This window comes from Bufo bufo, chromosome 1 (assembly GCF_905171765.1).
Source record: "Bufo bufo chromosome 1, aBufBuf1.1, whole genome shotgun sequence".
Lineage (NCBI taxonomy): Eukaryota > Metazoa > Chordata > Amphibia > Anura > Bufonidae > Bufo > Bufo bufo.
This window is the reverse complement of record NC_053389.1, coordinates 816,064,714-816,088,900: the sequence shown is the minus strand read 5'-3', so window position 1 is coordinate 816,088,900 and position 24,187 is coordinate 816,064,714. Positions and strand designations below refer to the sequence as shown.

The following is a 24,187-nucleotide window of genomic DNA, read 5'->3' as shown; positions in this document are numbered from 1 at the left end:
CAGACTATGTATAGGGATTACAGAGGCGGTAGTTGTAACTGTGTCCCTACTGCTAAGAGCCCAAAAGCCCTTCATGATACATAAAGGTTAAAGTTAAATAACTACTTAACTCTACTTGTGTACTGATATACTCAGAGATAAGGCTTCTCAGATACCTGATAAACCAAGTTAGATTCAAGATAAAATGTGAGCTAAAGGTCCCTTTTCATCAGCCAATGCACAGACAATAATCAGGAACAAACTGAACGTTCCAGATAATTGCCTGATTATCAGCAGATATGAGAGCACCATATACATGCAGCAATCATCTCATCTGTATCCATACAGATTCATTGTTTTGGGCATCGTTGTGTGGGTTTCCTTCAGGTTACACTGGTTTCCTCCCACAATCCATGGATATACTGATAGGGAACTTAGATTGTGAGCTGCACTGGTGACAGAAAGTAATGGCTGTAAAGTGCTGCGGAACATGTCAGCGCTATATAAGTGACAAATAAATCTGCTTCTATTGCGATCAGCTTAGGAACTGGTGATGCCACTGATGCTGTACCGGTATACGTATGGCAATTTTTCTTCACAGCACATGCAGACAAATCCACTTGCATGTGCAAGATCTGCAAGATCGAACACAAACATAAGCACCACAGCTCTACTGCAGCACATGAGGTAACATCACCAAATCTAGTGGGAAAATTGAATTGGCCCACTATTGAAACAACACTATCCACCTTCTCTCAGATTTCTTTGTAGCAGCCAGACTGCACCCAGAAACAATACATCATCATCATCAGCTACTTCGTCTCCCACTCAGAATACCCCTCTTCCTTGTCCTACTCTCCATAGTCAGTCATCCAAAATGGAACGTGTAACCAGGAAACAACTAAATGTGCCCTGTAATCTGCTTGTGTGCAAACTAAACTCTTACCTGGCCAAATTGCTGGTACTGCAGTCGCTGCCGTACTGCTTAGTAGATTCTACTACCTTTAGAGAGCTAATGGTGTGTGCTCAACCCTGCTGGAAGACACAAAACCGCCATTATTTCTTAAAAAGTCATCCCTGCCTTATACTCTCACATGGCTAAGATTCCTAATAATATGGGCCACTCCTTGGAATTGTCACTGTGCAGCAAGGGACAAGCCACTGTGGACATATGAAGAAGTTTTTATGTGAAGTACAGGGCACTAACGGCGGCACTGCACCACAGCAACATGGCCTGGTTCTATTCACACCTCCAGGTTTGTGTTGGTCTGGTTCCCACACCAAGCTCTCCAGTCGTCCTCCTCCTCCTCAATTTCCTCTCCAATGGACATCCTCACGTCCACAACAGGAACAGGGCTGATCATTGCTTCCATTTCCCTTCCCTCCTTGTATGTGCATAAACTGGATCATTACCATGCTGTCTTAATTCTGACAAGCCTGATCAAGAGAAGCCACACGGTACAGTTGCTAAAGTGCATCAAGCAGCAAATTTCCCACTGGATCTCTCCAACTATAACAGGGCAAGATGGTCAGGGACAATGGCAGGAACATAGAGGCTATGCTGCCTTTGGAGAAATAACACATGATGTCTACATGGTGCATGTGATAAATTTAGCGGTGCAAGGTGTGGATTACAGAAGGTGCTGTCAATGTCCAGAATAGTGTCTGTACATTTCAGATTCCTGGACTTGTGGTGACAGAACAGTCTGTCTTTGCACCTCTTGTTTTGTGATTTCCACCCGCTGGAACTCCACCTTGCATATGCTGGAGCACCTGTACGAGTAGCGTAAAGCGGTGAATGATTACATCATATACTAACTAGACCATTTCAGCAGGGAGCAGGTATTATTTTGATGTCAGGCAGTGACAGCTCATCAAGGTAGCGTGTCGCCTACTCAGGCCATTTGAAGAGGTCACCAGCTTTGTGAATAGGGACAACGGAGGCATCAACAATGTCATCCCATTGATATTATATTAGAGCAAATGCTCACAGTGATCCAACAAGGGATAGTGGAAGAAGAACATTTTCCACATATTGCTTGCTTGGGGAGGAAGAGGAGCTACCACTGGAGAAGGAGTTGGTGGTGCAGGAGGACGAGGCTGATGACGATGATGACAACTATGTCACTGGCCATGACCAATCATCTCAGTGGGGAGTGGAGCCTAAAAAACTGGATCTTTGGGCACATTGGAGAGCATGGCAAGCTGCATGCTTGCTTGTTTATGTGCTGACAAGCATATTGTTATCATCGTGGAAAGTGACAACTACTGGATAACCATGCTTTTAGACACTTGCTATCAAAGCAAAATGGAGGAATGTTTTCCTGATGCCAAAAGGGAGGTAAAATTATTGTATTACCAGGATACACTCTGCACACAGCTTTCGCCAGGCAAATATCTTCCACCCACGTGTCTGACTAGGAAGCCCCTCTCCGCCTCTACAAGTCTTTTGGGGTAAGTATCTACTAGCTTTGGACATCTAGAGGCTGAAATTGTTGCCCATTCTTCTTTGTACAATAGCTTGCGCTCATCAGATTGGATGGAGAGCGTCTGTGAACAACAATTCTCATGCCTTGCCTCAGATTCTCAATGGAATTTAGGTTTAGGTTGACTGGGCCATTCTAACACATGAATATGCTCCGTTATAAACTATCCCATTGTAGCTCTGGCTGGATGTTTAGGGTCATTTTCCTGGTGGAAGTTGAACCTCCACCCCTGTCCAGGGGTGTAACTAAAAGTGCCTGGGCCCCACAGCAAATTTTTGTATTGGCCCCCCCAGCCCCCCGCCCAATTTTTGATATACTATTTTTACCCCCACCTGTCCTTTTTATTTTTGATAAAAATCTTTTTTATTTATATGCAAATTACCTTCCTAACGTGCCCAAAGGGCTGTCCCTCCGGCCGTTTGTGCCCAGCTGCGTCCATTATCGCCAAGCCCAGCGCCGTACCGTTATTAAGTATTCACTGCTGTCCTCGTCTTTTTTTTTTTTCTAAGTGCGCCGTAGTCTCGCGCATGCGCCGATGTTACTCACGCGCGGGCCCGCGCGGTGTCCTGGCAGCAGCCTTAAGTAATGTAATCGCGCATGCGCCAGAAAGCGGAGAAAGCTGGCGCATGCGTGATTACACTACTTGAGGCTGCTGCCAGGACACCGCATGGGCCCAGACGTGAGTAACATCAGCGCATGCGCGAGTCTACGGCGCACTTAGAAAAAAAAAAAAAACGAGGACAGCAGTGAATAATTAACAGCGGGGCGGTGGTGGGCTTGGCGATGATGGGCGCGGCTAGGCACAAACGGCCGGAGGGACAACCTCATGGGCACGTTAGAAAGGTAATTTGCATATAAATAAAAAAAGATTAAACTTGACTGACACGCTGTCGGGCGCCGGGCCCCTTGTCAGCCCGGGCCCCGATGCAGCCGCTTCCCCTGCTTCCCCGGTAGTTACGCCACTGCCCCTGTCTTTTGCAGCCTCTACCAGGCTTCTCCATCCATCTTCCCATCGGCTCTGACCAGCTTCCCTGTTCCTGCTGAAGAAAGCACCCCCACAGAATGATGCTGCCACCACCATGTTTCACAGTGGGAATGGTGTGTTCAGGGTAATGTACAGTGTTAATTTTTGCTTACAAAAATACTGTACCTTTCTTCTTGCCACTCTTCCATAAAGGCCAGATTTGTGGAGTACATGACTAATAGTTGTCCTGTGGACAGATTCTCCCACCTGAGCAGTGGATCTCCGCAGCTCCTTCAGAGTGACCATGGGCCTCTTGGCTGCTTCTCCAATTAGTGCTCTTCTTGCCTGGGCTATCAGTTTAGGTGGACGGCCGTGTCTTGGTAGGTTTGCAGTTGTGCCATACTACTTCCATTTTCATATGATGGATTGATCAGGGCTCTGTGAGATGTTCAGAGCTTGGGATATATTTTTTTTTAACCTAACCCTGCTTTACACTTCTACACAACTTTATCCCTGACCTGTCTGGTGTGCTCCTTAGTTTCCATGATGCTGTTTGATCACTAATGTTCTCTAACAAACCTCTGAGGCCTTCACAGAACAACTGTATGTTGAGAATTACACACAGGTGGACTTTATTTACTAATTAGGTGACTTCTGAAGGCAATTGGTCACACTGGATTTTATTTAGGGGTATCAGAATACAGTGGGCTAAATACAAATGCACACCACAATTTTCACATTTTTATTATAATATAATATTTAGAAAACCATGTCTCATTTTCTTTTCACTTCACACATACTTGCTACTTTGTGTTTGTCTATTATGTAAAATACCAATAATATACATTTTAAGTTTGTGGGTGTAACGTGAAAAAATGTGGAAAAGTACAAGGGGCACTGTAAATGACCCCAAAGACATCCGTGCAGGCGACACTGGACCAGTAGCCTCCCCTAATAAGAGACAATTTTTGGAATGCTATGGTGCGGTGTGTGTTTTTAAACAGGCTGCTGGATAACACCGTCATCCATGCATTTACCCACAGCTACATATGTCAGTGTCACTCTGACATTATTTACTATTGCTGTCTTAGCATTAAAGAGCTTGAAAGGGAGAGTGAAAATGCTCCAAAAAAAAGAAAGACAACAGGGAAAAAGAATGTGGTCCAAGGAGACCTCAGAGTGTCCTACACACATTTTCAGGCCAATTGAAGCACTTTCAATTCTGGTACAATTTATTTGTGCCAGAATTGATATTTCTGACTAGCTCATTAGAATCAGAACCGAAACGAATTTCATGAAATTTGCTCATCTCTAATTCCCAATAGTCTGCCCATGGAAAAATCCATTATGCAAATCTGACGCCAAGTGCTGTCTTTGGACTTTTAAACCTGGACCTAATAAATGCAAAATTTTATCTGGAATCCAACCTAGCACTGGACTTTTTCCTGTTTCACAATATGCAAGTAGAATAAATTCGCAATAATTAATTTTCTTAGTGACATAGTATAGAGCTATCTCACCATATAAACATACTAACTGTATGTAGATCCTATACAGGGATTTAATCAGTTAGCGTTGGCCCAAGAGCTTTAAGCTACACTTATGTTGGACTCCCCTCGCTTAGGCTTGAGAAGAGTTTTGGCATTAGTAAGGACTAACAGATCTCAAACTTCAGTTTTGCTAGAGGGGGGCCATCCGTACATTGTGCTTACCCTTGCCACGAACTAACTACTACCTAAACCATACTCATTTAACGCCTGGATAGCTAAAGTAACCACCACGTATCTATGGGAATGTGAGTCGGAATAGATCCTGCCGGTTGCGCCAAATTTTTCAAAATACTTGAAGCTTTATAGCAAAGGCACAGGGTGCCACCCTTAAATCTTCCTGACAGGTACATATGTACCAAAGAGGCATCATCCGTGTTTGCTCTAGGGTCCTATAGGACAGAGGTGACCCAGCTCTGGTTGATCCCATCCCCTTGGCTGGTGAGTGGTGAGAACCTGGGTAGTTTCAGAGGAACGGCCTTCTACAGCCGGTCACTGCACACTTGGATTTTTACTTTCTTCATACGGTTGAGTTGCCCTCATCTAATCAACCATACCGATTTATTGATTGATGGAATATAATGTTTATAGACTTACAGTTAATAAAATATTACTCAGACTCAAATATTCCACTGCAATAAAAACACAAATTGTGATATCACTCAGATACCCGCTGTTATTACTTCTGACCTAAGACACTTTTTGTCATCTCGTAACATGAAATATTAACCAGCTTTTTATCTTAATTACATCATACATTATGCTCCGGACACAACAAAAGCTGGTCTCCTGTTAATTACTATGCCGCAGAAACTCATCTCTTGCTACTTGAGCTCTAACTAGAGTATGGCATACTCAGTATGAGAAAATCAACTGCGAGGTTGCTGCTATAATGTAGTTCCCTGAGCATGAGGTTATCCGCCCAGATCTACGGAACTTTCTAGGACGTATGAGTTATGGGTCATAGACAGGGTCAACTAAATTTAATGCTGTAGGTTTGTGACACGTGAACTGTTGACATGAAGTGCTTCCGAGAGGTAAATCTTAATACAGATCATTGGCAGCAATTTGATATAATAGGCGGGGGGGGGGAGGGCATTAGAGGGAGGGAGATATACATTTCCAGCTCATTACATCTGAAGTTTCCAAGACTGAAAGTGGAGAGGTTTTCAATGAGACCATTAATCAGAATAATTGCAGTCTAATCCTTCTTTTAAAGCACATCACGTACTCTGTGAGCAGCAACTGTGCCAAGGCCGAGGCACAGGTACTGGCCAAACACTATACCATTGGTACAGTAGACTGAACATTGCCAAAGAAGACCATATACCCCATATAAATGAGGGCTCACATGAACCTGTCTGGAGACACTTTTGAATAAGTGACTAAATGATGTCACCCCTCAGACACATTGACATGATTAGGCCGGTAAGCAATTGTGCTCTCATTCTGCTCCAATGCATTCCCTGTTAGGATGGTTATTAGTTCATTGCTTGTTTACTGACTGTGCCAAATTGAGTGCCACCCCTTAGTTTGGTCAGGTATTAAGGTATGTCACAACGATGGGACCCTTTTGGTACAACCCCTCGACTCCACTTGTGACTGTCACAAGGTTTCAGGTGGAAACAAGGCCAACATGAAAATGGCCCGTATGCCTGGTGCCCATTCCACCATGTATCCTCATTTTCAGAGAGGTTTGACCAAACCTCGTTTATTCACTCCACTTCCCATCTGTTGTAGTAAATACGAATGGTCTGACCATAGGGTTGGTTTGTCATTCTTAATTTGTCCATTAGAAAAAAGGGATTGAGGTGACCTGAGCTGGGGCCTACACTCTCCATGAGTCTCTGGCCTGGGAACATCTATCATAATGGGGCCTCTTAGACAGTAATCACCATCTCTAAAAGCTTAGTAGCAGTAACACAGTTTACTTCTATTACATGGTTATGGACACATTTCCAGCATTAAGCCCACTTTCTTTCCATTGCGCCACCACTTTCTTTCTTGCGCCACCACTTGGTTTGACCTGGTCTTCAGCAAGATTTCTTGCTGTTTAGGCACTTATTTTAATTCAGAATGGAAACTGCCACCTAATTATAGTTCTGGATCCTACTTGGTACTCAACCGTAGACTTGACAACTGACTATCACATTGGGATTGTTACTTGGTTGCAGATGGCACTATCTCTTGTGGAAGGGTCCAGTTCACCATTAGGAAATGGAATATGATTGACCTGAGCTGAGGTTAACAGGCTCCATGTTTGTCTTGGCTGGAAACCAACCAATCATTAGACCTCTTGGCTTTATAGTATATGCAGATAGTACACCCTTGCTGCAGGTCACGTTTTGGAAATCTTTCAGCATTGTTAAATACCTAAACTAAGGCGATACCAACAGCTTGCATAAGTGCAGAAGCAGGTGTTTGGCTGAAGGTCAAGTTTTACAGCGTCAAACTGTTTGAACGTCAGCAACATCATGAGTTTATCAATTAAGGAGCCAATGTTCACAGCCAGGAGTTAGGTCAGAGGTTGACGGATCACCTTATGCTACTCAGCTGAAGCTCTATATGGCCCCATTGACACGACCGTATTTATTTTGCGGTCCTGCACATTCTGCTCTATGATTGCGGCCTTAACGTGAGGATATCAGTGTATAAAGTTTCTAAGTGGAATTAAAAGTTTTTCTGATACAACATAGAATACATTTAAAGGGTTTCTAGGGCTTGGTGGATGGATGGAATGAAAGTGTCTTGGGAGCTTCCTGAACCCCTCTGATCCTCATCTAGGATTTATGTAACTTCTATGGTGCAAGTAGTAGTACTCTATGAGTAGTGCCGACCACACATTTTCTCTTCTGAATTATGGTCTTTAGGGGGTTTCATTAGGTTGTCTTTAGGTGGATTCCCCTTATGAGTACAGTCCTATAGTAACATGCATGCCTACCCGAATAAAAATTTCAAATGACCAGCAGAGAATGAGGTGTATCATAGTCTTTATTCTGTTTAAGGACAGGCAGGTAAGAGAAGGAGAACTAGAACCCCTTGGTTGTCCTGTAGCACATTCAGGTAGCTCTTTCTGTGGCTGAGCAGCCTCTTTGGTACTCTTTGGGGACATCTGAGGTACTGATGGGACTATCTGAGTATGGCTGGCTGACACAGTTAAGGAACCCCAGGAATGTTGGGGCAGACAAGAAAAAAATGTTTTGCTGCTGCTTACAGTACTGGTGTAGAACATTGCTAAATCTATGCAAGTCTATAGTATGGACATTACTGAATACAGATTGCATTTTCCGTACAGTCAGCTCACACCCTCTACTGGGCAACGGAAAAGTCCATATTTTCCTTAGAATCTGCTTTTCTGCAGTGTGTACAGATCCTGACATACTCCACACCCAGTTACGTTATTCTTCATATAGTAATGTAGAGCATCCATATATTTTCATACTACTTGCAAACCACACATTGCGAAAGATGAGGAATCTTTATATGATCTTCTGAAGTCCATCCACTCTACACATAGGATCACCATGATAAGACACATAAATGACCTTTGTATGGAGATTTGCTTGTAGGATCACTAAGGATCCTTCTGTTTGTCTTCACAGGATACTTGCAGGCTTCAAGGGCTCTGATGATCTCTGCATTGGTGTTTGGTTTTTTCGCATGCTTATTGGGGATGATTGGGCTCCAGTGCACTAAGGTTGCGGATGGTAACATAGCACTGAAGGGCAAGCTTGCAACAGCGTCTGGAGCGATCTGGATATTTGCAGGTGAGATATTTACATTTTTGTCTGAAATAATTCCTGTAGATCCAGTGGAAGGTCAAAAGGAAGGAAGGGAATCCAGATAAAAAGACCTTCTGAAAAGCCCTTCCACCACAATGGTGGTCCTGGATCTCAGATTTTACTTAGATATTCTGGTGAATGCTCGTTCAGCCGAAAGCTACCTCTCCCAACCCCTCCATACACAGGCAGGCCCAGCTGAATGGGGAAAGAGGAGAAAGCTCTGGCAACGGCTTATCTCCTTTGTGAACTTCTGCCATCAGGGGAGAGTCCATAGGCACCCATATGAAATTGCCGGGTTGTATGTATGTAAGGCAACCTATAGTCTTATATGTATCTTTGACACATCAAACAATCATTTTAACTGGATTTTTCTTCTACAGAAGATTGAGCAAATCCCATTCAGTAACTTCATTGATTATCTAACAGATGAAGAATCCCAACAGTAGGGACAAAATTGGTAGACTAGTCTTTCTCCTCCACAGGAACTTCCCATCCCCATAGGTTGACGTTGACTATATCGTTTTTTAATTTGATTAGTTCAGATCATTTTCTTCCTCCAGGTATCTGTGCTGGGATATCTGTCTCGTGGTATGCCTTCAACATCACCAAAGAATTCTTCAACCCTTTGTACCCTGGAACGAAGTATGTACCAATTTCCAATTTAGGCTATTTAACCCTCCCGTTACCAGTTCCACACTAAGAACACCAAATGTACTTAAAAGAGCCCCACCTAAACATGTTCGATCTTCATGGTGGACTTTGCTAGATGTTCCCAGTTGTGGTGAGTCCAGAAATATGGATAATCTGCCATTGTTTTGGATAGCTTTCTACACCACCGTCAGAGTAAGTCACTGACAGGGGCTTCTTGATATGTTACCAACAGTTGTCCCATAAGGTGGCTACATACTGGACAATTAATGGACTATTAGTTTATACTCACCTTTTCTAAAATGAATTCATTGATGTCCAGTCTAATTTCTCCCATGCCTGAGATGTCGTCTGCTTTTCCCCTACAGATATGAGATTGGTCCGGCTCTTTACCTTGGTTGGTCGGGTGCCCTCCTGGATGTCGTTGGAGGAGGACTGATGTGCTGCTCATACAAACAAGTGACCAAAGCTAAAAGGTTAATAATAGGAGATATCCCTCATCTAAGGAGGAGACACAGTCAGTCCATCAGGAGTCATGAAAAATAAAACAGGTGGAAGCACCTTCATTTTCTATTGAACCCTTAATGGCTATGATGTACATTTACATCATAGTCACAAGAGGTCGCACCGGAGCACAGCACCTTACATTATGGAGTGGCTGTGCTTGGTATTGCAGCTCTGCGTCTAGGCCGTGTGACCAATGAATGGGATGTCACATGGCCTGGGAATAGGCCACAGTGCTCACTAGAACACTGCGGTGACTTTGTACAGCTGATTGGTGGGGGTGCCAGGAGTCGGACCACCGCCATCCAGAGGATAGGCCGTCAATATCAAAATCTTCGAACAGATTTCCGATACCTTTGCCAATCTAGGCAGGGGTCATCAGTAGATCATCAATATGTAAATCTCAGAGAACCCCTTTAACACTGATGACCTAGCGAGCGCCGCGGCCTCATAGCTTGTCAGAGTGCCGTCTACTGGATAGTGGCTGTGCTTGGTATTGCAGCTCAGCCCCATTCACCATGTGACCGATAAACGCGACACAACAGGCCTAGAAAGAGGCCTCAGTGCACACCAGAACACCAGGGTCTCTTCATACAGCTCATTGGAGGGGGTGCTGGAAATCGGACCACTGCTGATCTGATATTGATGACCTATCCTGAGGATAGCCCGCCAATATCAAAATCTTAAACAAGCCCTTTAATAAAATTTTTAAATCTATAAAAAATAAACATTCAACCCATTCTTTTACCTATTTATATTAAAAAATAAACATAATTGGTATTGCCGCATCTAAAAATGTCTGAAATGTAAAAATACGACAAAAAAAAAAAGACTTGAATTGTTGTTTACTTTTTGGTCATCTCACCTCCCCCAACAAAATGAAATAAAAAATGACTTAAAGGTTGTGTGTACCACAAAATGGTAATAAAAACAACTGCCCCCCACTAAAACTGAGCCCCCGCACAGCTCCTCTGATGGAAAAAGAAATAGTTATGGGTTTTTAGAACCTTCTTTTTTTTAAAAAGAAGGTTTTTAATACAAGAAAACCATATAAATGTAGTATTGCTGTAATCATCCTGACCCACAGACAGGGGTGGATGGGCAATGTACATTACCGACTGCCTATCACATGCAGTGGGCCGATGGAATATTGAAAGTTTTTACTGACTCTACTTTTATAATGTTACCAGCAGGGTTCAAACTCACAACCTCCTACTTGAGGGACAGAAGTATAAGCAGTTGTGCTACAAATGGGAAGAATACCTAAAAACCTTAAAAACTTTTGTTTTTTCAATAGGAAGAGGGTCATGTGACACATCAAACTTATTGGGAATTTCACAAGAAAAACAATGGTGTGCTTGGTTTTAACGTAACTTTATTCTTTCATGAGTTATTTACAAGTTTCTGACCACTTATAAAATGTGTTCAATGTGCTGCCCATTGTGTTGGATTGTCAATGCAACCCTCTTCTCCCACTCTTCACACACTGATAGCAACACTGCAGGAGAAATGCTAGCACAGGCTTCCAGTATCCGTAGTTTCAGGTGCTGCACATCTCGTATCTTCACAGCATAGACAATTGCCTTCAGATGATACGAGATGTGCAGCACCTGAAACTACGGATACTGGAAGCCTGTGCTAGCATTTCTCCTGCAGTGTTGCTATCAGTGTGTGAAGAGTGGGAGAAGAGGGTTGCATTGACAATCCAACACAATGGGCAGCACATTGAACACATTTTATAAGTGGTCAGAAACTTGTAAATAACTCATGAAAGAATAAAGTTACGTTAAAACCAAGCACACCACTGTTTTTCTTGTGAAATTCCCAATAAGTTTTATGTGTCACATGACCCTCTTCCTATTGAAAAAACAAAAGTTGGATTCAAAATGGCCGACTTCAAAATGGCCGCCATGGTCACCACGCATCTTGAAAAGTTTCCCCCCTCACATATAATAATGTGCCACAAACAGGAAGTTAATATCACCAACCATTCCCATTTTATTAAGGTGTATCCATATAAATGGCCCACCCTGTATAATATAACTAGCAGAAGGAGCCGGCTTCACATGGTTATATTTCATCTACTTCATGTAATGTTTCTGTGTGTCGTTAACCGATATTGACAGTATCCCCCATAACGGTGACCTCTACAGCACCCCGCCCCACTGTCTGCTGAGCTGTGTATCTAATCCTGTCCTGTGTGATACTGTCTGCTGAGCCGTGTATCTAATCCTATCCTGTGTGATACTGTCTGCTGAGCTGTGTATCTAATCCTGTCCTGTGTGATACTGTCTGCTGAGCCGTGTATCTAATCCTATCCTGTGTGATACTGTCTGCTGAGCTGTGTATCTAATCCTATCCTGTGTGATACTGCCTGCTGAGCTGTGTATCTAATCCTATCCTGTGTGATACTGCCTGCTGAGCTGTGTATCTAATCCTATCCTGTGTGATACTGTCTGCTGAGCCGTGTATCTAATCCTATCCTGTGTGATACTGTCTGCTGAGCTGTGTATCTAATCCTGTCCTGTGTGATACTGTCTGCTGAGCTGTGTATCTAATCCTATCCTGTGTGATACTGTCTGCTGAGCTGTGTATCTAATCCTATCCTGTGTGATACTGTCTGCTGAGCCGTGTATCTAATCCTATCCTGTGTGATACTGTCTGCTGAGCTGTGTATCTAATCCTATCCTGTGTGATACTGTCTGCTGAGCTGTGTATCTAATCCTATCCTGTGTGATACTGTCTGCTGAGCTGTGTATCTAATCCTATCCTGTGTGATACTGTCTGCTGAGCTGTGTATCTAATCCTATCCTGTGTGATACTGTCTGCTGAGCCGTGTATCTAATCCTATCCTGTGTGATACTGTCTGCTGAGCCGTGTATCTAATCCTATCCTGTGTGATACTGTCTGCTGGGCCGTGTATCTAAACCTCTACTGTGTGATACTGTCTGCTGGGCTGTGTATCTAATCCTATCCTGTGTGATACTGTCTGCTGAGCCGTGTATCTAATCCTATCCTGTGTGATACTGTCTGCTGAGCTGTGTATCTAATCCTATCATGTGTGATACTGTCTGCTGAGCCGTGTATCTAATCCTATCCTGTGTGATACTGTCTGCTGAGCTGTGTATCTAATCCTATCATGTGTGATACTGTCTGCTGAGCCGTGTATCTAATCCTATCCTGTGTGATACTGTCTGCTGAGCCGTGTATCTAATCCTATCCTGTGTGATACTGTCTGCTGAGCCGTGTATCTAATCCTATCCTGTGTGATACTGTCTGCTGAGCCGTGTATCTAATCCTATCCTGTGTGATACTGTCTGCTGAGCTGTGTATCTAATCCTATCCTGTGTGATACTGTCTGCTGAGCCGTGTATCTAATCCTATCCTGTGTGATACTGTCTGCTGAGCTGTGTATCTAATCCTATCATGTGTGATACTGTCTGCTGAGCCGTGTATCTAATCCTATCCTGTGTGATACTGTCTGCTGAGCCGTGTATCTAATCCTATCCTATGTGATACTGTCTGCTGATCTGCTGTATCTAATCCTATCCTGTGTGATACTGTCTGCTGAGCTGTGTATCTAATCCTATCCTCTGTGATACTGTCTGCTGAGCTGTGTATCTAATCCTATCCTGTGTGATACTGTCTGCTGAGCTGTGTATCTAATCCTGTCCTGTGTGATACTGTCTGCTGAGCTGTGTATCTAATCCTATCATGTGTGATACTGTCTGCTGAGCTGTGTATCTAATCCTATCCTGTGTGATACTGTCTGCTGAGCTGTGTATCTAATCCTATCCTGTGTGATACTGTCTGCTGAGCCGTGTATCTAATCCTATCCTGTGTGATACTGTCTGCTGAGCCGTGTATCTAATCCTATCATGTGTGATACTGTCTGCTGAGCCGTGTATCTAATCCTATCCTGTTTGATACTGTCTGCTGAGCCGTGTATCTAATCCTATCCTGTGTGATACTGTCTGCTGAGCCGTGTATCTAATCCTATCCTGTGTGATACTGTCTGCTGAGCCGTGTATCTAATCCTATCCTGTGTGATACTGTCTGCTGAGCTGTGTATCTAATCCTATCCTGTGTGATACTGTCTGCTGAGCTGTGTATCTAATCCTATCCTGTGTGATACTGTCTGCTGAGCTGTGTATCTAATCCTATCATGTGTGATACTGTCTGCTGAGCCGTGTATCTAATCCTATCCTGTGTGATACTGTCTGCTGAGCTGTGTATCTAATCCTATCCTATGTGATACAGTCTGCTGAGCTGTGTATCTAATCCTATCATGTGTGATACTGTCTGCTGGGCTGTGTATCTAATCCTGTCCTGTGTGATACTGTCTGCTGAGCTGTGTATCTAATCCTATCATGTGTGATACTGTCTGCTGAGCTGTGTATCTAATCCTATCCTGTGTGATACTGTCTGCTGAGCTGTGTATCTAATCCTATCCTGTGTGATACTGTCTGCTGAGCTGTGTATCTAATCCTATCATGTGTGATACTGTCTGCTGAGCCGTGTATCTAATCCTATCGTGTGTGATACTGTCTGCTGAGCTGTGTATCTAATCCTATCCTATGTGATACAGTCTGCTGAGCTGTGTATCTAATCCTATCATGTGTGATACTGTCTGCTGGGCTGTGTATCTAATCCTGTCCTGTGTGATACTGTCTTCTGAGCTGTGTATCTAATCCTATCATGTGTGATACTGTCTGCTGAGCTGTGTATCTAATCCTATCCTGTGTGATACTGTCTGCTGAGCTGTGTATCTAATCCTATCCTGTGTGATACTGTCTGCTGGGCTGTGTATCTAATCCTATCCTGTGTGATACTGTCTGCTGGGCTGTGTATCTAATCCTATCCTGTGTGATACTGTCTGCTGAGCTGTGTATCTAATCCTATCCTGTGTGATACTGTCTGCTGAGCCGTGTATCTAATCCTATCCTGTGATACTGTCTGTTACTGTCTGTTGAGCTGTGTATCTAATCCTATCATGTGTAATACTGTCTGCTGGGCTGTGTATCTAATCCTATCCTATGTGATACTGTCTGCTGGGCTGTGTATCTAATCCTATCATGTGTATCTAATCCTATCCTGTGTATGTGTGATACTGTCTGTTGAGCTGTGTATCTAATCCTATCATGTGTAATACTGTCTGCTGGGCTGTGTATCTAATCCTATCCTATGTGATACTGTCTGCTGAGCTGTGTATCTAATCCTATCCTGTGTGATACTGTCTGCTGAGCTGTGTATCTAATCCTATCCTGTGTGATACTGTCTGCTGAGCCGTGTATCTAATCCTATCCTGTGTGATACTGTCTGCTGAGCTGTGTATCTAATCCTATCCTGTGTGATACTGTCTGCTGAGCCGTGTATCTAATCCTATCCTGTGTGATACTGTCTGCTGAGCTGTGTATCTAATCCTATCATGTGTGATACTGTCTGCTGAGCCGTGTATCTAATCCTATCCTGTGTGATACTGTCTGCTGAGCTGTGTATCTAATCCTATCCTGTGTGATACTGTCTGCTGAGCTGTGTATCTAATCCTATCATGTGTGATACTGTCTGCTGAGCCGTGTATCTAATCCTATCCTGTGTGATACTGTCTGCTGAGCTGTGTATCTAATCCTATCCTATGTGATACAGTCTGCTGAGCTGTGTATCTAATCCTATCATGTGTGATACTGTCTGCTGGGCTGTGTATCTAATCCTGTCCTGTGTGATACTGTCTGCTGAGCTGTGTATCTAATCCTATCCTGTGTGATACTGTCTGCTGAGCTGTGTATCTAAACCTATCCTGTGTGATACTGTCTGCTGAGCTGTGTATCTAATCCTATCATGTGTGATACTGTCTGCTGGGCTGTGTATCTAATCCTATCCTGTGTGATACTGTCTGCTGAGCTGTGTATCTAAACCTATACTGTGTGATACTGTCTGCTGAGCCATGTATCTAATCCTGTAATTCTATACTGGGTACACAAGAAGGCAAGCCACTATCAATGGTGTATCTAAGTCTATCTTGTGTGATACTGTCTGCTGAGCTGTGTATCTAATGCTATCATGTGTGATACTGTCTGTTGAGCTGTGTATCTAATCCTATCATGTGTAATACTGTCTGCTGGGCTGTGTATCTAATCCTATCCTATGTGATACTGTCTGCTGGGCTGTGTATCTAATCCTATCATGTGTGATACTGTCTGCTATGTATCTAAGTCTATTGTGTAATACTGTCTGCTGAGCTGTGCTTGTCGTCGTGTAGCCCGAGCCTAAAGCTTACTTACAGCAGTGAAGAAAAATGGCTGGGTTGTTATGGAAACCTGGAGTAAAACTGTGTGTATGTGGAGACTAAGGGCCTGAGAGCTTCTATTGGCTGATAAGGGACATGTGACCGTGTGTATGGCAGTTGGGGGCTTGTATTGGCTAATGCAGATCATTTTTTGGGAATATCTCAGGAAGGGTACATCCTAGAGAGCTGAGACCAGGTCTAAAACCTTCCCGGACGCCTGATGTACCTGTGTGCCAAATTTGGTGAACATCGGTCCAGTCGTTTGGTTGTGCATAAAGAACAGACAGACAGACAGAAACTCATTTTTATATATATAAGAGAAAAATATATATACTGTATGTGTAAAAGTATGTATATTGTTATTTATTTGGCTCCATTATATTTTGGTGATTACTAAAAAAATTCAAACCCACAAATCTTGGGTATGGAAAACCAGCACCTTACTAAGGTACTACAGGGTGCACCGGTATTGTAGGAAAGAATTTCTCTAACTAAAACCTTTAAAAAATTCCATTTTGCTCCATTACATTTTTGTGATTACTATATAGACTTTTGCTGCTATCCCAGTGCCCTGATATACAGAATTATATGAATACTAGTAAAGGTTTTTACTTAGAGAAATTCCACCATCTCATAGTTGTGAAGCCTGTGGCTCAGCTAGTAAGACTGCACCTCTGATACAGAAGGTCCTTGGCTCAAGACCCAACACTAATAATGTGGATGAAAGGGGAATAAAAGTGTTTACAAACACAGGGGTTCTAGTAATATGGGGGAATTACTTTTATTTTAACCATTTCCCAACCTCCGTTATACATATACAGGAGCAGCTATCTCAATCAAATGATTGCATGTTAAAGACTTAACCGCCTCCGGACCGCCTAACGCAGGATTGCGTTCCGGAGGCGGCAGCCCTGCGCACAGTCACGCATCTACGCGTCATCTCGCGAGACGCGAGATTTCCTGTGAACGCGCGCACACAGGCGCGCGCGTTCATAGGATCGGAAGGTAAGCGAGTGGATCTCCAGCCTGCCAGCGGCGATCGTTCGCTTGCAGGCTGGAGATGTGATTTTTTTTAACCCCTAACAGGCATATTAGACGCTGTTTTGATAACAGCGTCTAATATACCTGCTACCTGGTCCTCTGGTGGTCCCTTTTGTTTGGATCGACCACCAGAGGACACAGGTAGCTCAGTAAAGTAGCACCAAACACCACTACACTACACTACACCCCCCCTTTCACTTATGAACCCCTGATCACCCCTGATCACCCCATATAGACTCCCTGATCACCCCCCTGTCATTGATCACCCCCCTGTCATTGATCACCCCCCTGTAAGGCTCCATTCAGACGTCCGTATGATTTTTACGGATCCACTGATACATGGATCGGATCCGCAAAACACATACGGACATCTGAATGGAGCCTTATAGGGGGGTGATCAATGACAGGGGGGTGATCACCCCATATTAGACTCCCTGATCACCCCCCTGTCATTGATCACCCTCCTGTAAGGCTGCATTCAGATGTCCGTATGATTTTTACGGATCCACTGATACATGGATCGGATCCGCAAAACACATACGGACATCTGAATGGAGCCTTACAGGGGGTGATCACCCCATATAGACTCCCTGATCACCCCCCTGTCATTGATCACCCCCCTGTCATTGATCACCCCCCTGTAAGGCTGCATTCAGATGTCCGTATGATTTTTACGGATCCACTGATACATGGATCGGATCCGCAAAACACATACGGACATCTGAATGGAGCCTTATAGGGGGGTGATCAATGACAAGGGGGTGATCGACCCATATAGACTCCCTGGTCACCCCCTGTCATTGATCACCCCCCTGTCATGGATCACCCCCCTGTAAGGCTCCATTCAGACATTTTTTTGGCCCAAGTTAGCGGAAATTATTATTTTTTTTCTTACAAAGTCTCATATTCCACTAACTTGTGTCAAAAAATAAAATCTCACATGAACTTACCATACCCCTCACGGAATCCAAATGCGTAAAATTTTTTAGACATTTATATTCCAGACTTCTTCTCACGCTTTAGGGCCCCTAGAATGCCAGGGCAGTATAAATACCCCACATGTGACCCCATTTTGGAAAGTAGACACCCCAAGGTATTCCGTGAGGGGCATATTGAGTCCATGAAAGATTGAAATTTTTGTCCCAAGTTAGCGGAAAGGGAGACTTTGCGAGAAAAAAAAATAAAAAATCTATTTCCGCTAACTTGTGCCAAAAAAAAATAAATTCTATGAACTCGCCATGCCCCTCATTGAATACCTTGGGTGTCTTCTTTCCAAAATGGGGTCACGTGGGGTATTTATACTGCCCTGGCATTCTAGGGGCCCTAAAGCGTGAGAAGAAGTCTGGGATCCAAATGTCTAAAAATGCCCTCATAAAAGGAATGTGGGCCCCTTTGCGCATCTAGGCTGAAAAAAAGTGTCACACATCTGGTATCGCCCTACTCAGGAGAAGTTGGGCAATGTGTTTTGGGGTGTCATTTTACATATACCCATGCTGGGTGAGATAAATATCTTGGTCAAATGCCAACTTTGTATAAAAAATGGGAAAAGTTGTCTTTTGCCGAGATATTTCTCTCACCCCAAAAGACACCCCAAAACACATTGCCCAACTTCTCCTGAATACGGTGATACCACATGTGTGACACTTTTTTGCAGCCTAGGTGGGCAAAGGGGCCCACATTCCAAAGAGCACCTTTCGGATTTCACAGGTCATTTACCTACTTACCACACATTAGGGCCCCTAGAATGCCAGGGCAGTATAACTACCCCACAAATGACCCCATTTTGGAAAGAAGACACCCCAAGGTATTCCGTGAGGGGCATGGCGAGTTCCTAGAATTTTATATTTTTTGTCACAAGTTAGCGGAAAATGATGATTTTTTTATTTTTATTTTTTTCCTTACAAAGTCTCATATTCCACTAACTTGTGACAAAAAATAAAAACTTCCATGAACTCACTATGCCCATCACGAAATACTTTGGGGTGTCTTCTTTCCAAAATGGGGTCACTTGTGGGGTAGTTATACTGCCCTGGCATTTTAGGGGCCGAATGCGTGAGAAGTGGTTTGAAATCAAAATCTGTAAAAAATGGCCGGTGAAATCCGAAAGGTGCTCTTTGGAATGTGGGCCCCTTTGCCCACCTAGGCTGCAAAAAAGTGTCACACATCTGGTATCTCCGTACTCAGGAGAAGTTGGGCAATGTGTTTTGGGGTGTCATTTTACCCATGCTGGGTGAGAGAAATATCTTGGCAAAAGACAACTTTTCCCATTTTTTTATACAAAGTTGGCATTTGACCAAGATATTTATCTCACCCAGCATGGGTATATGTAAAATGACACCCCAAAACACATTGCCCAACTTCTCCTGAGTACGGGGATACCAGATGTGTGACACTTTTTTGCAGCCTAGGTGGGCAAAGGGGCCCACATTCCAAAGAGCACCTTTCGGATTTCACGGCCATTTTTTACAGATTTTGATTTCAAACTACTTACCACACATTAGGGCCTCTAGAATCCCAGGGTAGTATAACTACCCCACAAGTGACCCCATTTTGGAAAGAAGACACCCCAAGGTATTCGCTGATGGGCATAGTGAGTTCATGGAAGTTTTTATTTTTTGTCACAAGTTAGTGGAATATGAGACTTTGTAAGAAAAAAAATAATAATAATAAATCATAATTTTCTGCTAACTTGTGACAAAAAATAAAAAATTCTAGGAACTCGCCATGCCCCTCACGGAATACCTTGGGGTGTCTTCTTTCCAAAATGGGGTCACTTGTGGGGTAGTTATACTGCCCTGGCATTCTAGGGGCCCAAATGTGTGGTAAGTAGTTTGAAATCAAAATCTGTAAAAAATGGCCGGTGAAATCCGAAAGGTGCTCTTTGGAATGTGGGCCCCTTTGCCCACCTAGGCTGCAAAAAAGTGTCACACATCTGGTATCTCCGTACTCAGGAGAAGTTGGGCAATGTGTTTTGGGGTGTCATTTTACATATACCCATGCTGGGTGAGATAAATATCTTGGTCAAATGCCAACTTTGTATAAAAAAATGGGAAAAGTTGTCTTTTGCCAAGATATTTCTCTCACCCAGCATGGGTATATGTAAAATGACACCCCAAAACACATTGCCCAACTTCTCCTGAGTACGGAGATACCAGATGTGTGACACTTTTTTGCAGCCTAGGTGGGCAAAGGGGCCCACATTCCAAAGAGCACCTTTCGGATTTCACCGGCCATTTTTTACAGATTTTGATTTCAAACTACTTACCACACATGTGGGCCCCTAGAATGCCAGGGCAGTATAACTACCTCACAATTGACCCCATTTTGGAAAGAAGACACCCCAAGGTATTCGCTGATGGGCATAGTGAGTTCATAGAAGTTTTTATTTTTTGTCACAAGTTAGTGGAATATGAGACTTTGTAAGAAAAAAAAAAAAATCATCATTTTCCACTAACTTGTGACAAAAAATAAAAAGTTCTATGAACTCACTATGCCCATCAGCGAATACCTTAGGGTGTCTACTTTCCGAAATGGGGTCATTTGTGGGGTGTTTGTACTGTCTGGCCATTGTAGAACCTCAGGAAACATGACAGGTGCTCAGAAAGTCAGAGCTGCTTCAAAAAGCGGAAATTCACATTTTTGTACCATAGTTTGTAAACGCTATAACTTTTACCCAAACCATTTTTTTTTTTACCCAAACATTTTTTTTTTTATCAAAGACATGTAGAACAATAAATTTAGAGAAATATTTATATATGGATGTTGTTTTTTTTGCAAAATTTTACACCTGAAAGTGAAAGATGTCATTTTTTTGCAAAAAAATCGTTAAATTTCGATTAATAACAAAAAAAGTAAAAATGTCAGCAGCAATGAAATATCACCAAATGAAAGCTCTATTAGTGAGAAGAAAAGGAGGTAAAATTCATTTGGGTGGTAAGTTGCATGACCGAGCAATAAACGGTGAAAGTACTGTAGGTCAGAAGTGTAAAAAGTGGCCTGGTCATTAAGGGTGTTTAAGCTATAGGGGCTGAGGTGGTTAAAATAAGTGAAAAGAGATGAAAAAAGTTTTTAAAACTATAAAAAATAAAATACAAATTCAAATCAGTGCCTTTCCCAATATTAATAACAAAAATAAACACTAAAAAATAAAGATCATTGTTGCGCACAAAATTCCCGTACTATTAATATATAAATGTATTTATTCCGTATGGTGAATAGTGATTAGCAGCATAGGCAATATTCAAATTCGCTATATATTTACTAATTTTTGGCCGAATATTCGCCATAAATTCGAGAATTTGTGATCTCCAGTCTTTGTTTACTTGATTGCGAAAATCGGCAATGTAATATATTCGCGATAAATTCTCGATTAGAATATTCAACACTGTTCGCGAATACGAATATATAGCACTATATTCTAAATATTTGCGAATTCTCGAACTGGCGATATTCGCAATTAAAATTCGCGATTCGAATATTTGCGCTCAACACTAATGGTGAACTCCATAATGCACAAATATAAAAACTGCGGATTCGCCGTTTTTTGTTGCTTCATCTCGCCCAAAAAACGGAATTAAAAGTATGATCAAAAAGGCATATTCCAAAATGGTCAAATCAATAAAAACGAAACATTGCCCCACAAAAAAAAAACGCCTACTTGGTCGTCATAAAAATACAACTTGTCCTACAAAGAGCAAGCCCTCATATGGCTATTTCGATGGAAAAATAGAAGTTATGGCTCTTGGATGGTGGGGATCAAAAAACAAAAATATCACTTTCAAAAATGGCTTGGTCCTTAATGAGCTAAAGTAACAGTGGGCTTCCTGCACGGGGGCGTAACTACCATAGTTGCAGACTATGCGACTGCTCTGGGGCCTAGGGCAAGAGGGGGCCCAGTCGGGATCATCCCTTCTTCTACTGGGGGTGAAAACTTGGTCAGGACTCTACTCTGTAAAGGAACAACTTGTAGTAAATGAGGCAGTAGAAGAAATGGCCCAAGAGTCATTGAAGGGGAATTCGGTGGAAACCCTTCTGTCCTGTGTGGGGGGGCCTGGTTTGATCCTTGCTATGGGGCCCTTACTTCTCTATGTACGCCACTGGTCCTGCATATGGGGTCTTCTGTATAGCTGTGCACAAGAATCTGTAACCCAAATACAAAAATGTATATATGCAACCATAACCTAGGTCTTTACTGTGCATACATTATTACAGTATTCATTGACTGGTATAATATGTTCCTGCAGGACATACAACTATAACTACCGTCCAGCGAATCCCCCGTCCTCGGCTAAGGCTGCCCCTCAAGCTGCCCTTCCGCGATATGAATCTAGTAACAGTATCTCTAAATATGGGAAGAATGCATACGTATAGGTCTAGGACTATGAACTGAACAAAGTGCCTTGGATATTTTCTCAAGAACATGACATTTATTTTTTATCCACGTCAAGCTGTAATGTCTTCAACCGTGGTCCGTCTGCATTTTCAGTCGTCGAACCTTTACACATTGCTGCTTTTTCTTAAAACTCCTGGTGTGGGCGCGGTGACTCGTTAGTGAGAGACGGTGAATTCTAACCCATCAGCACACTGCTCTGTAAAGGTCTACATCATCACATCTAGCAATGCTCAACTCAAGGAGACGAACGCCAGTCCTCATAGATGCTTCTTTTCCAATGAATATAGTAAAGGCTCTCAATTTTCTTTACCTTTTTTTTGAAAAAATTTTGTGTACTGACACAGCATATCATGTTCATTTTTGGCACCAAAGAAATCTATAATATCATGAGCCCCGAATCTGCTGGGAAACATTTGAATGACATTTATATATATATGATTTAAGAGTCACTTTGAAGGAAAGCGGCGGGGATGCCTGCAAAGCTTGAGAACGACCACTTGGAAAGGTAAACTAATGGATGATGTGCCTGGCTCTACACTCAGAAATGAGACTGCAATCATGAAAATAGGCTGAATGATAATTCAGCTTTGGTGGACGAAACCAAGACATCCGAGAAGACTTACTTGAGCACTGTCCCAAATGTAGATAGTTTCCACCATGAATACTACAACCAACCGTCCAAGTAGATGATATGTCTTCCAGAAATGTCCTTATATTGTAACACGCCTTTCAGTATAGTTTTCTACTTTCATAAAAGTGAATGGTCATTGATGGTTGGTACATCTCCAGCCCTTGTCTACTTGATGACTTTGGTCTTCAGGATGATGGAAGATTACACATTTGGTACAGGTCATGGTGAGCTTTTGGGTAGCTTGCCTTGATGAATGTTGACTTTACTAGTCTTCATTGTTGGCGCTGTATCACGTTAATTGTCCATTGGTCAACCACTTGTCTTCCACTGCCTCTGACAACCATTTCAGCCAATGCTACCTGATGAATCAAACACATGACCTTCTATTTTTATCATCTTTATTTATTGCATACATACTATAGATTTTATTTGGAGAAAATTGGGCTAACCCGATAAAGGAGAAATTAAAGGAAAATTCAATAATCCAATGTAAATACAGTAACTTGTCTTCTCCAACACTGGTGCCAAATATGATATTCTAATAAATATCGGCATCAGTAATGTTTGTTGCATTAAGCTTTTGATTTTGAGGACTCTATAGAAGGGTCTTCCAGATCAAGGGCAAGTCAATAAAGTGTTGCTAGACCTAAAAATTGTCAAAAGAAGTCATTCTCACTTTATGCTCCTCTGCAGCTCCTGTTCAGAACCTTCCGGGTCTCCACTGGTCACTACTTCCTGGACCATCTCAAACATACAAGAAATGTCCACTCAACCAATCAGTGGTCGCAGTGGTGACCCATCTCAATCAATGATTCGCTGAGACTTGATTTACTTTGTGTCAAGAGGGACCAGGAACTAGACCAGCAGGTACCAAGGAAACATCAGAATAGGACCTTTAAAAAAATAAAAAATACACTGGCCAGACAA

The 24,187-nt window shown here is 42.7% G+C and overlaps 1 protein-coding gene across 1 annotated transcript in view; it reads left to right on the top strand.

Annotated features, from left to right (window-relative positions):
- Window positions 1-23,778, top strand: part of CLDN15 (claudin 15) — a 64,987-nt gene extending 41,209 nt beyond the window's left edge. Inside the window, exons 2-5 of the mRNA XM_040415283.1 lie at window positions 8,579-8,743; window positions 9,319-9,400; window positions 9,775-9,882; window positions 22,481-23,778. Of these exons, the coding sequence (XP_040271217.1) occupies window positions 8,579-8,743; window positions 9,319-9,400; window positions 9,775-9,882; window positions 22,481-22,607 (482 nt within the window). The 3' untranslated portion in view covers window positions 22,608-23,778. The remainder of the gene's footprint in view (window positions 1-8,578; window positions 8,744-9,318; window positions 9,401-9,774; window positions 9,883-22,480) is intronic.
- The last annotated feature ends 409 nt before the right edge of the window (window positions 23,779-24,187 follow it).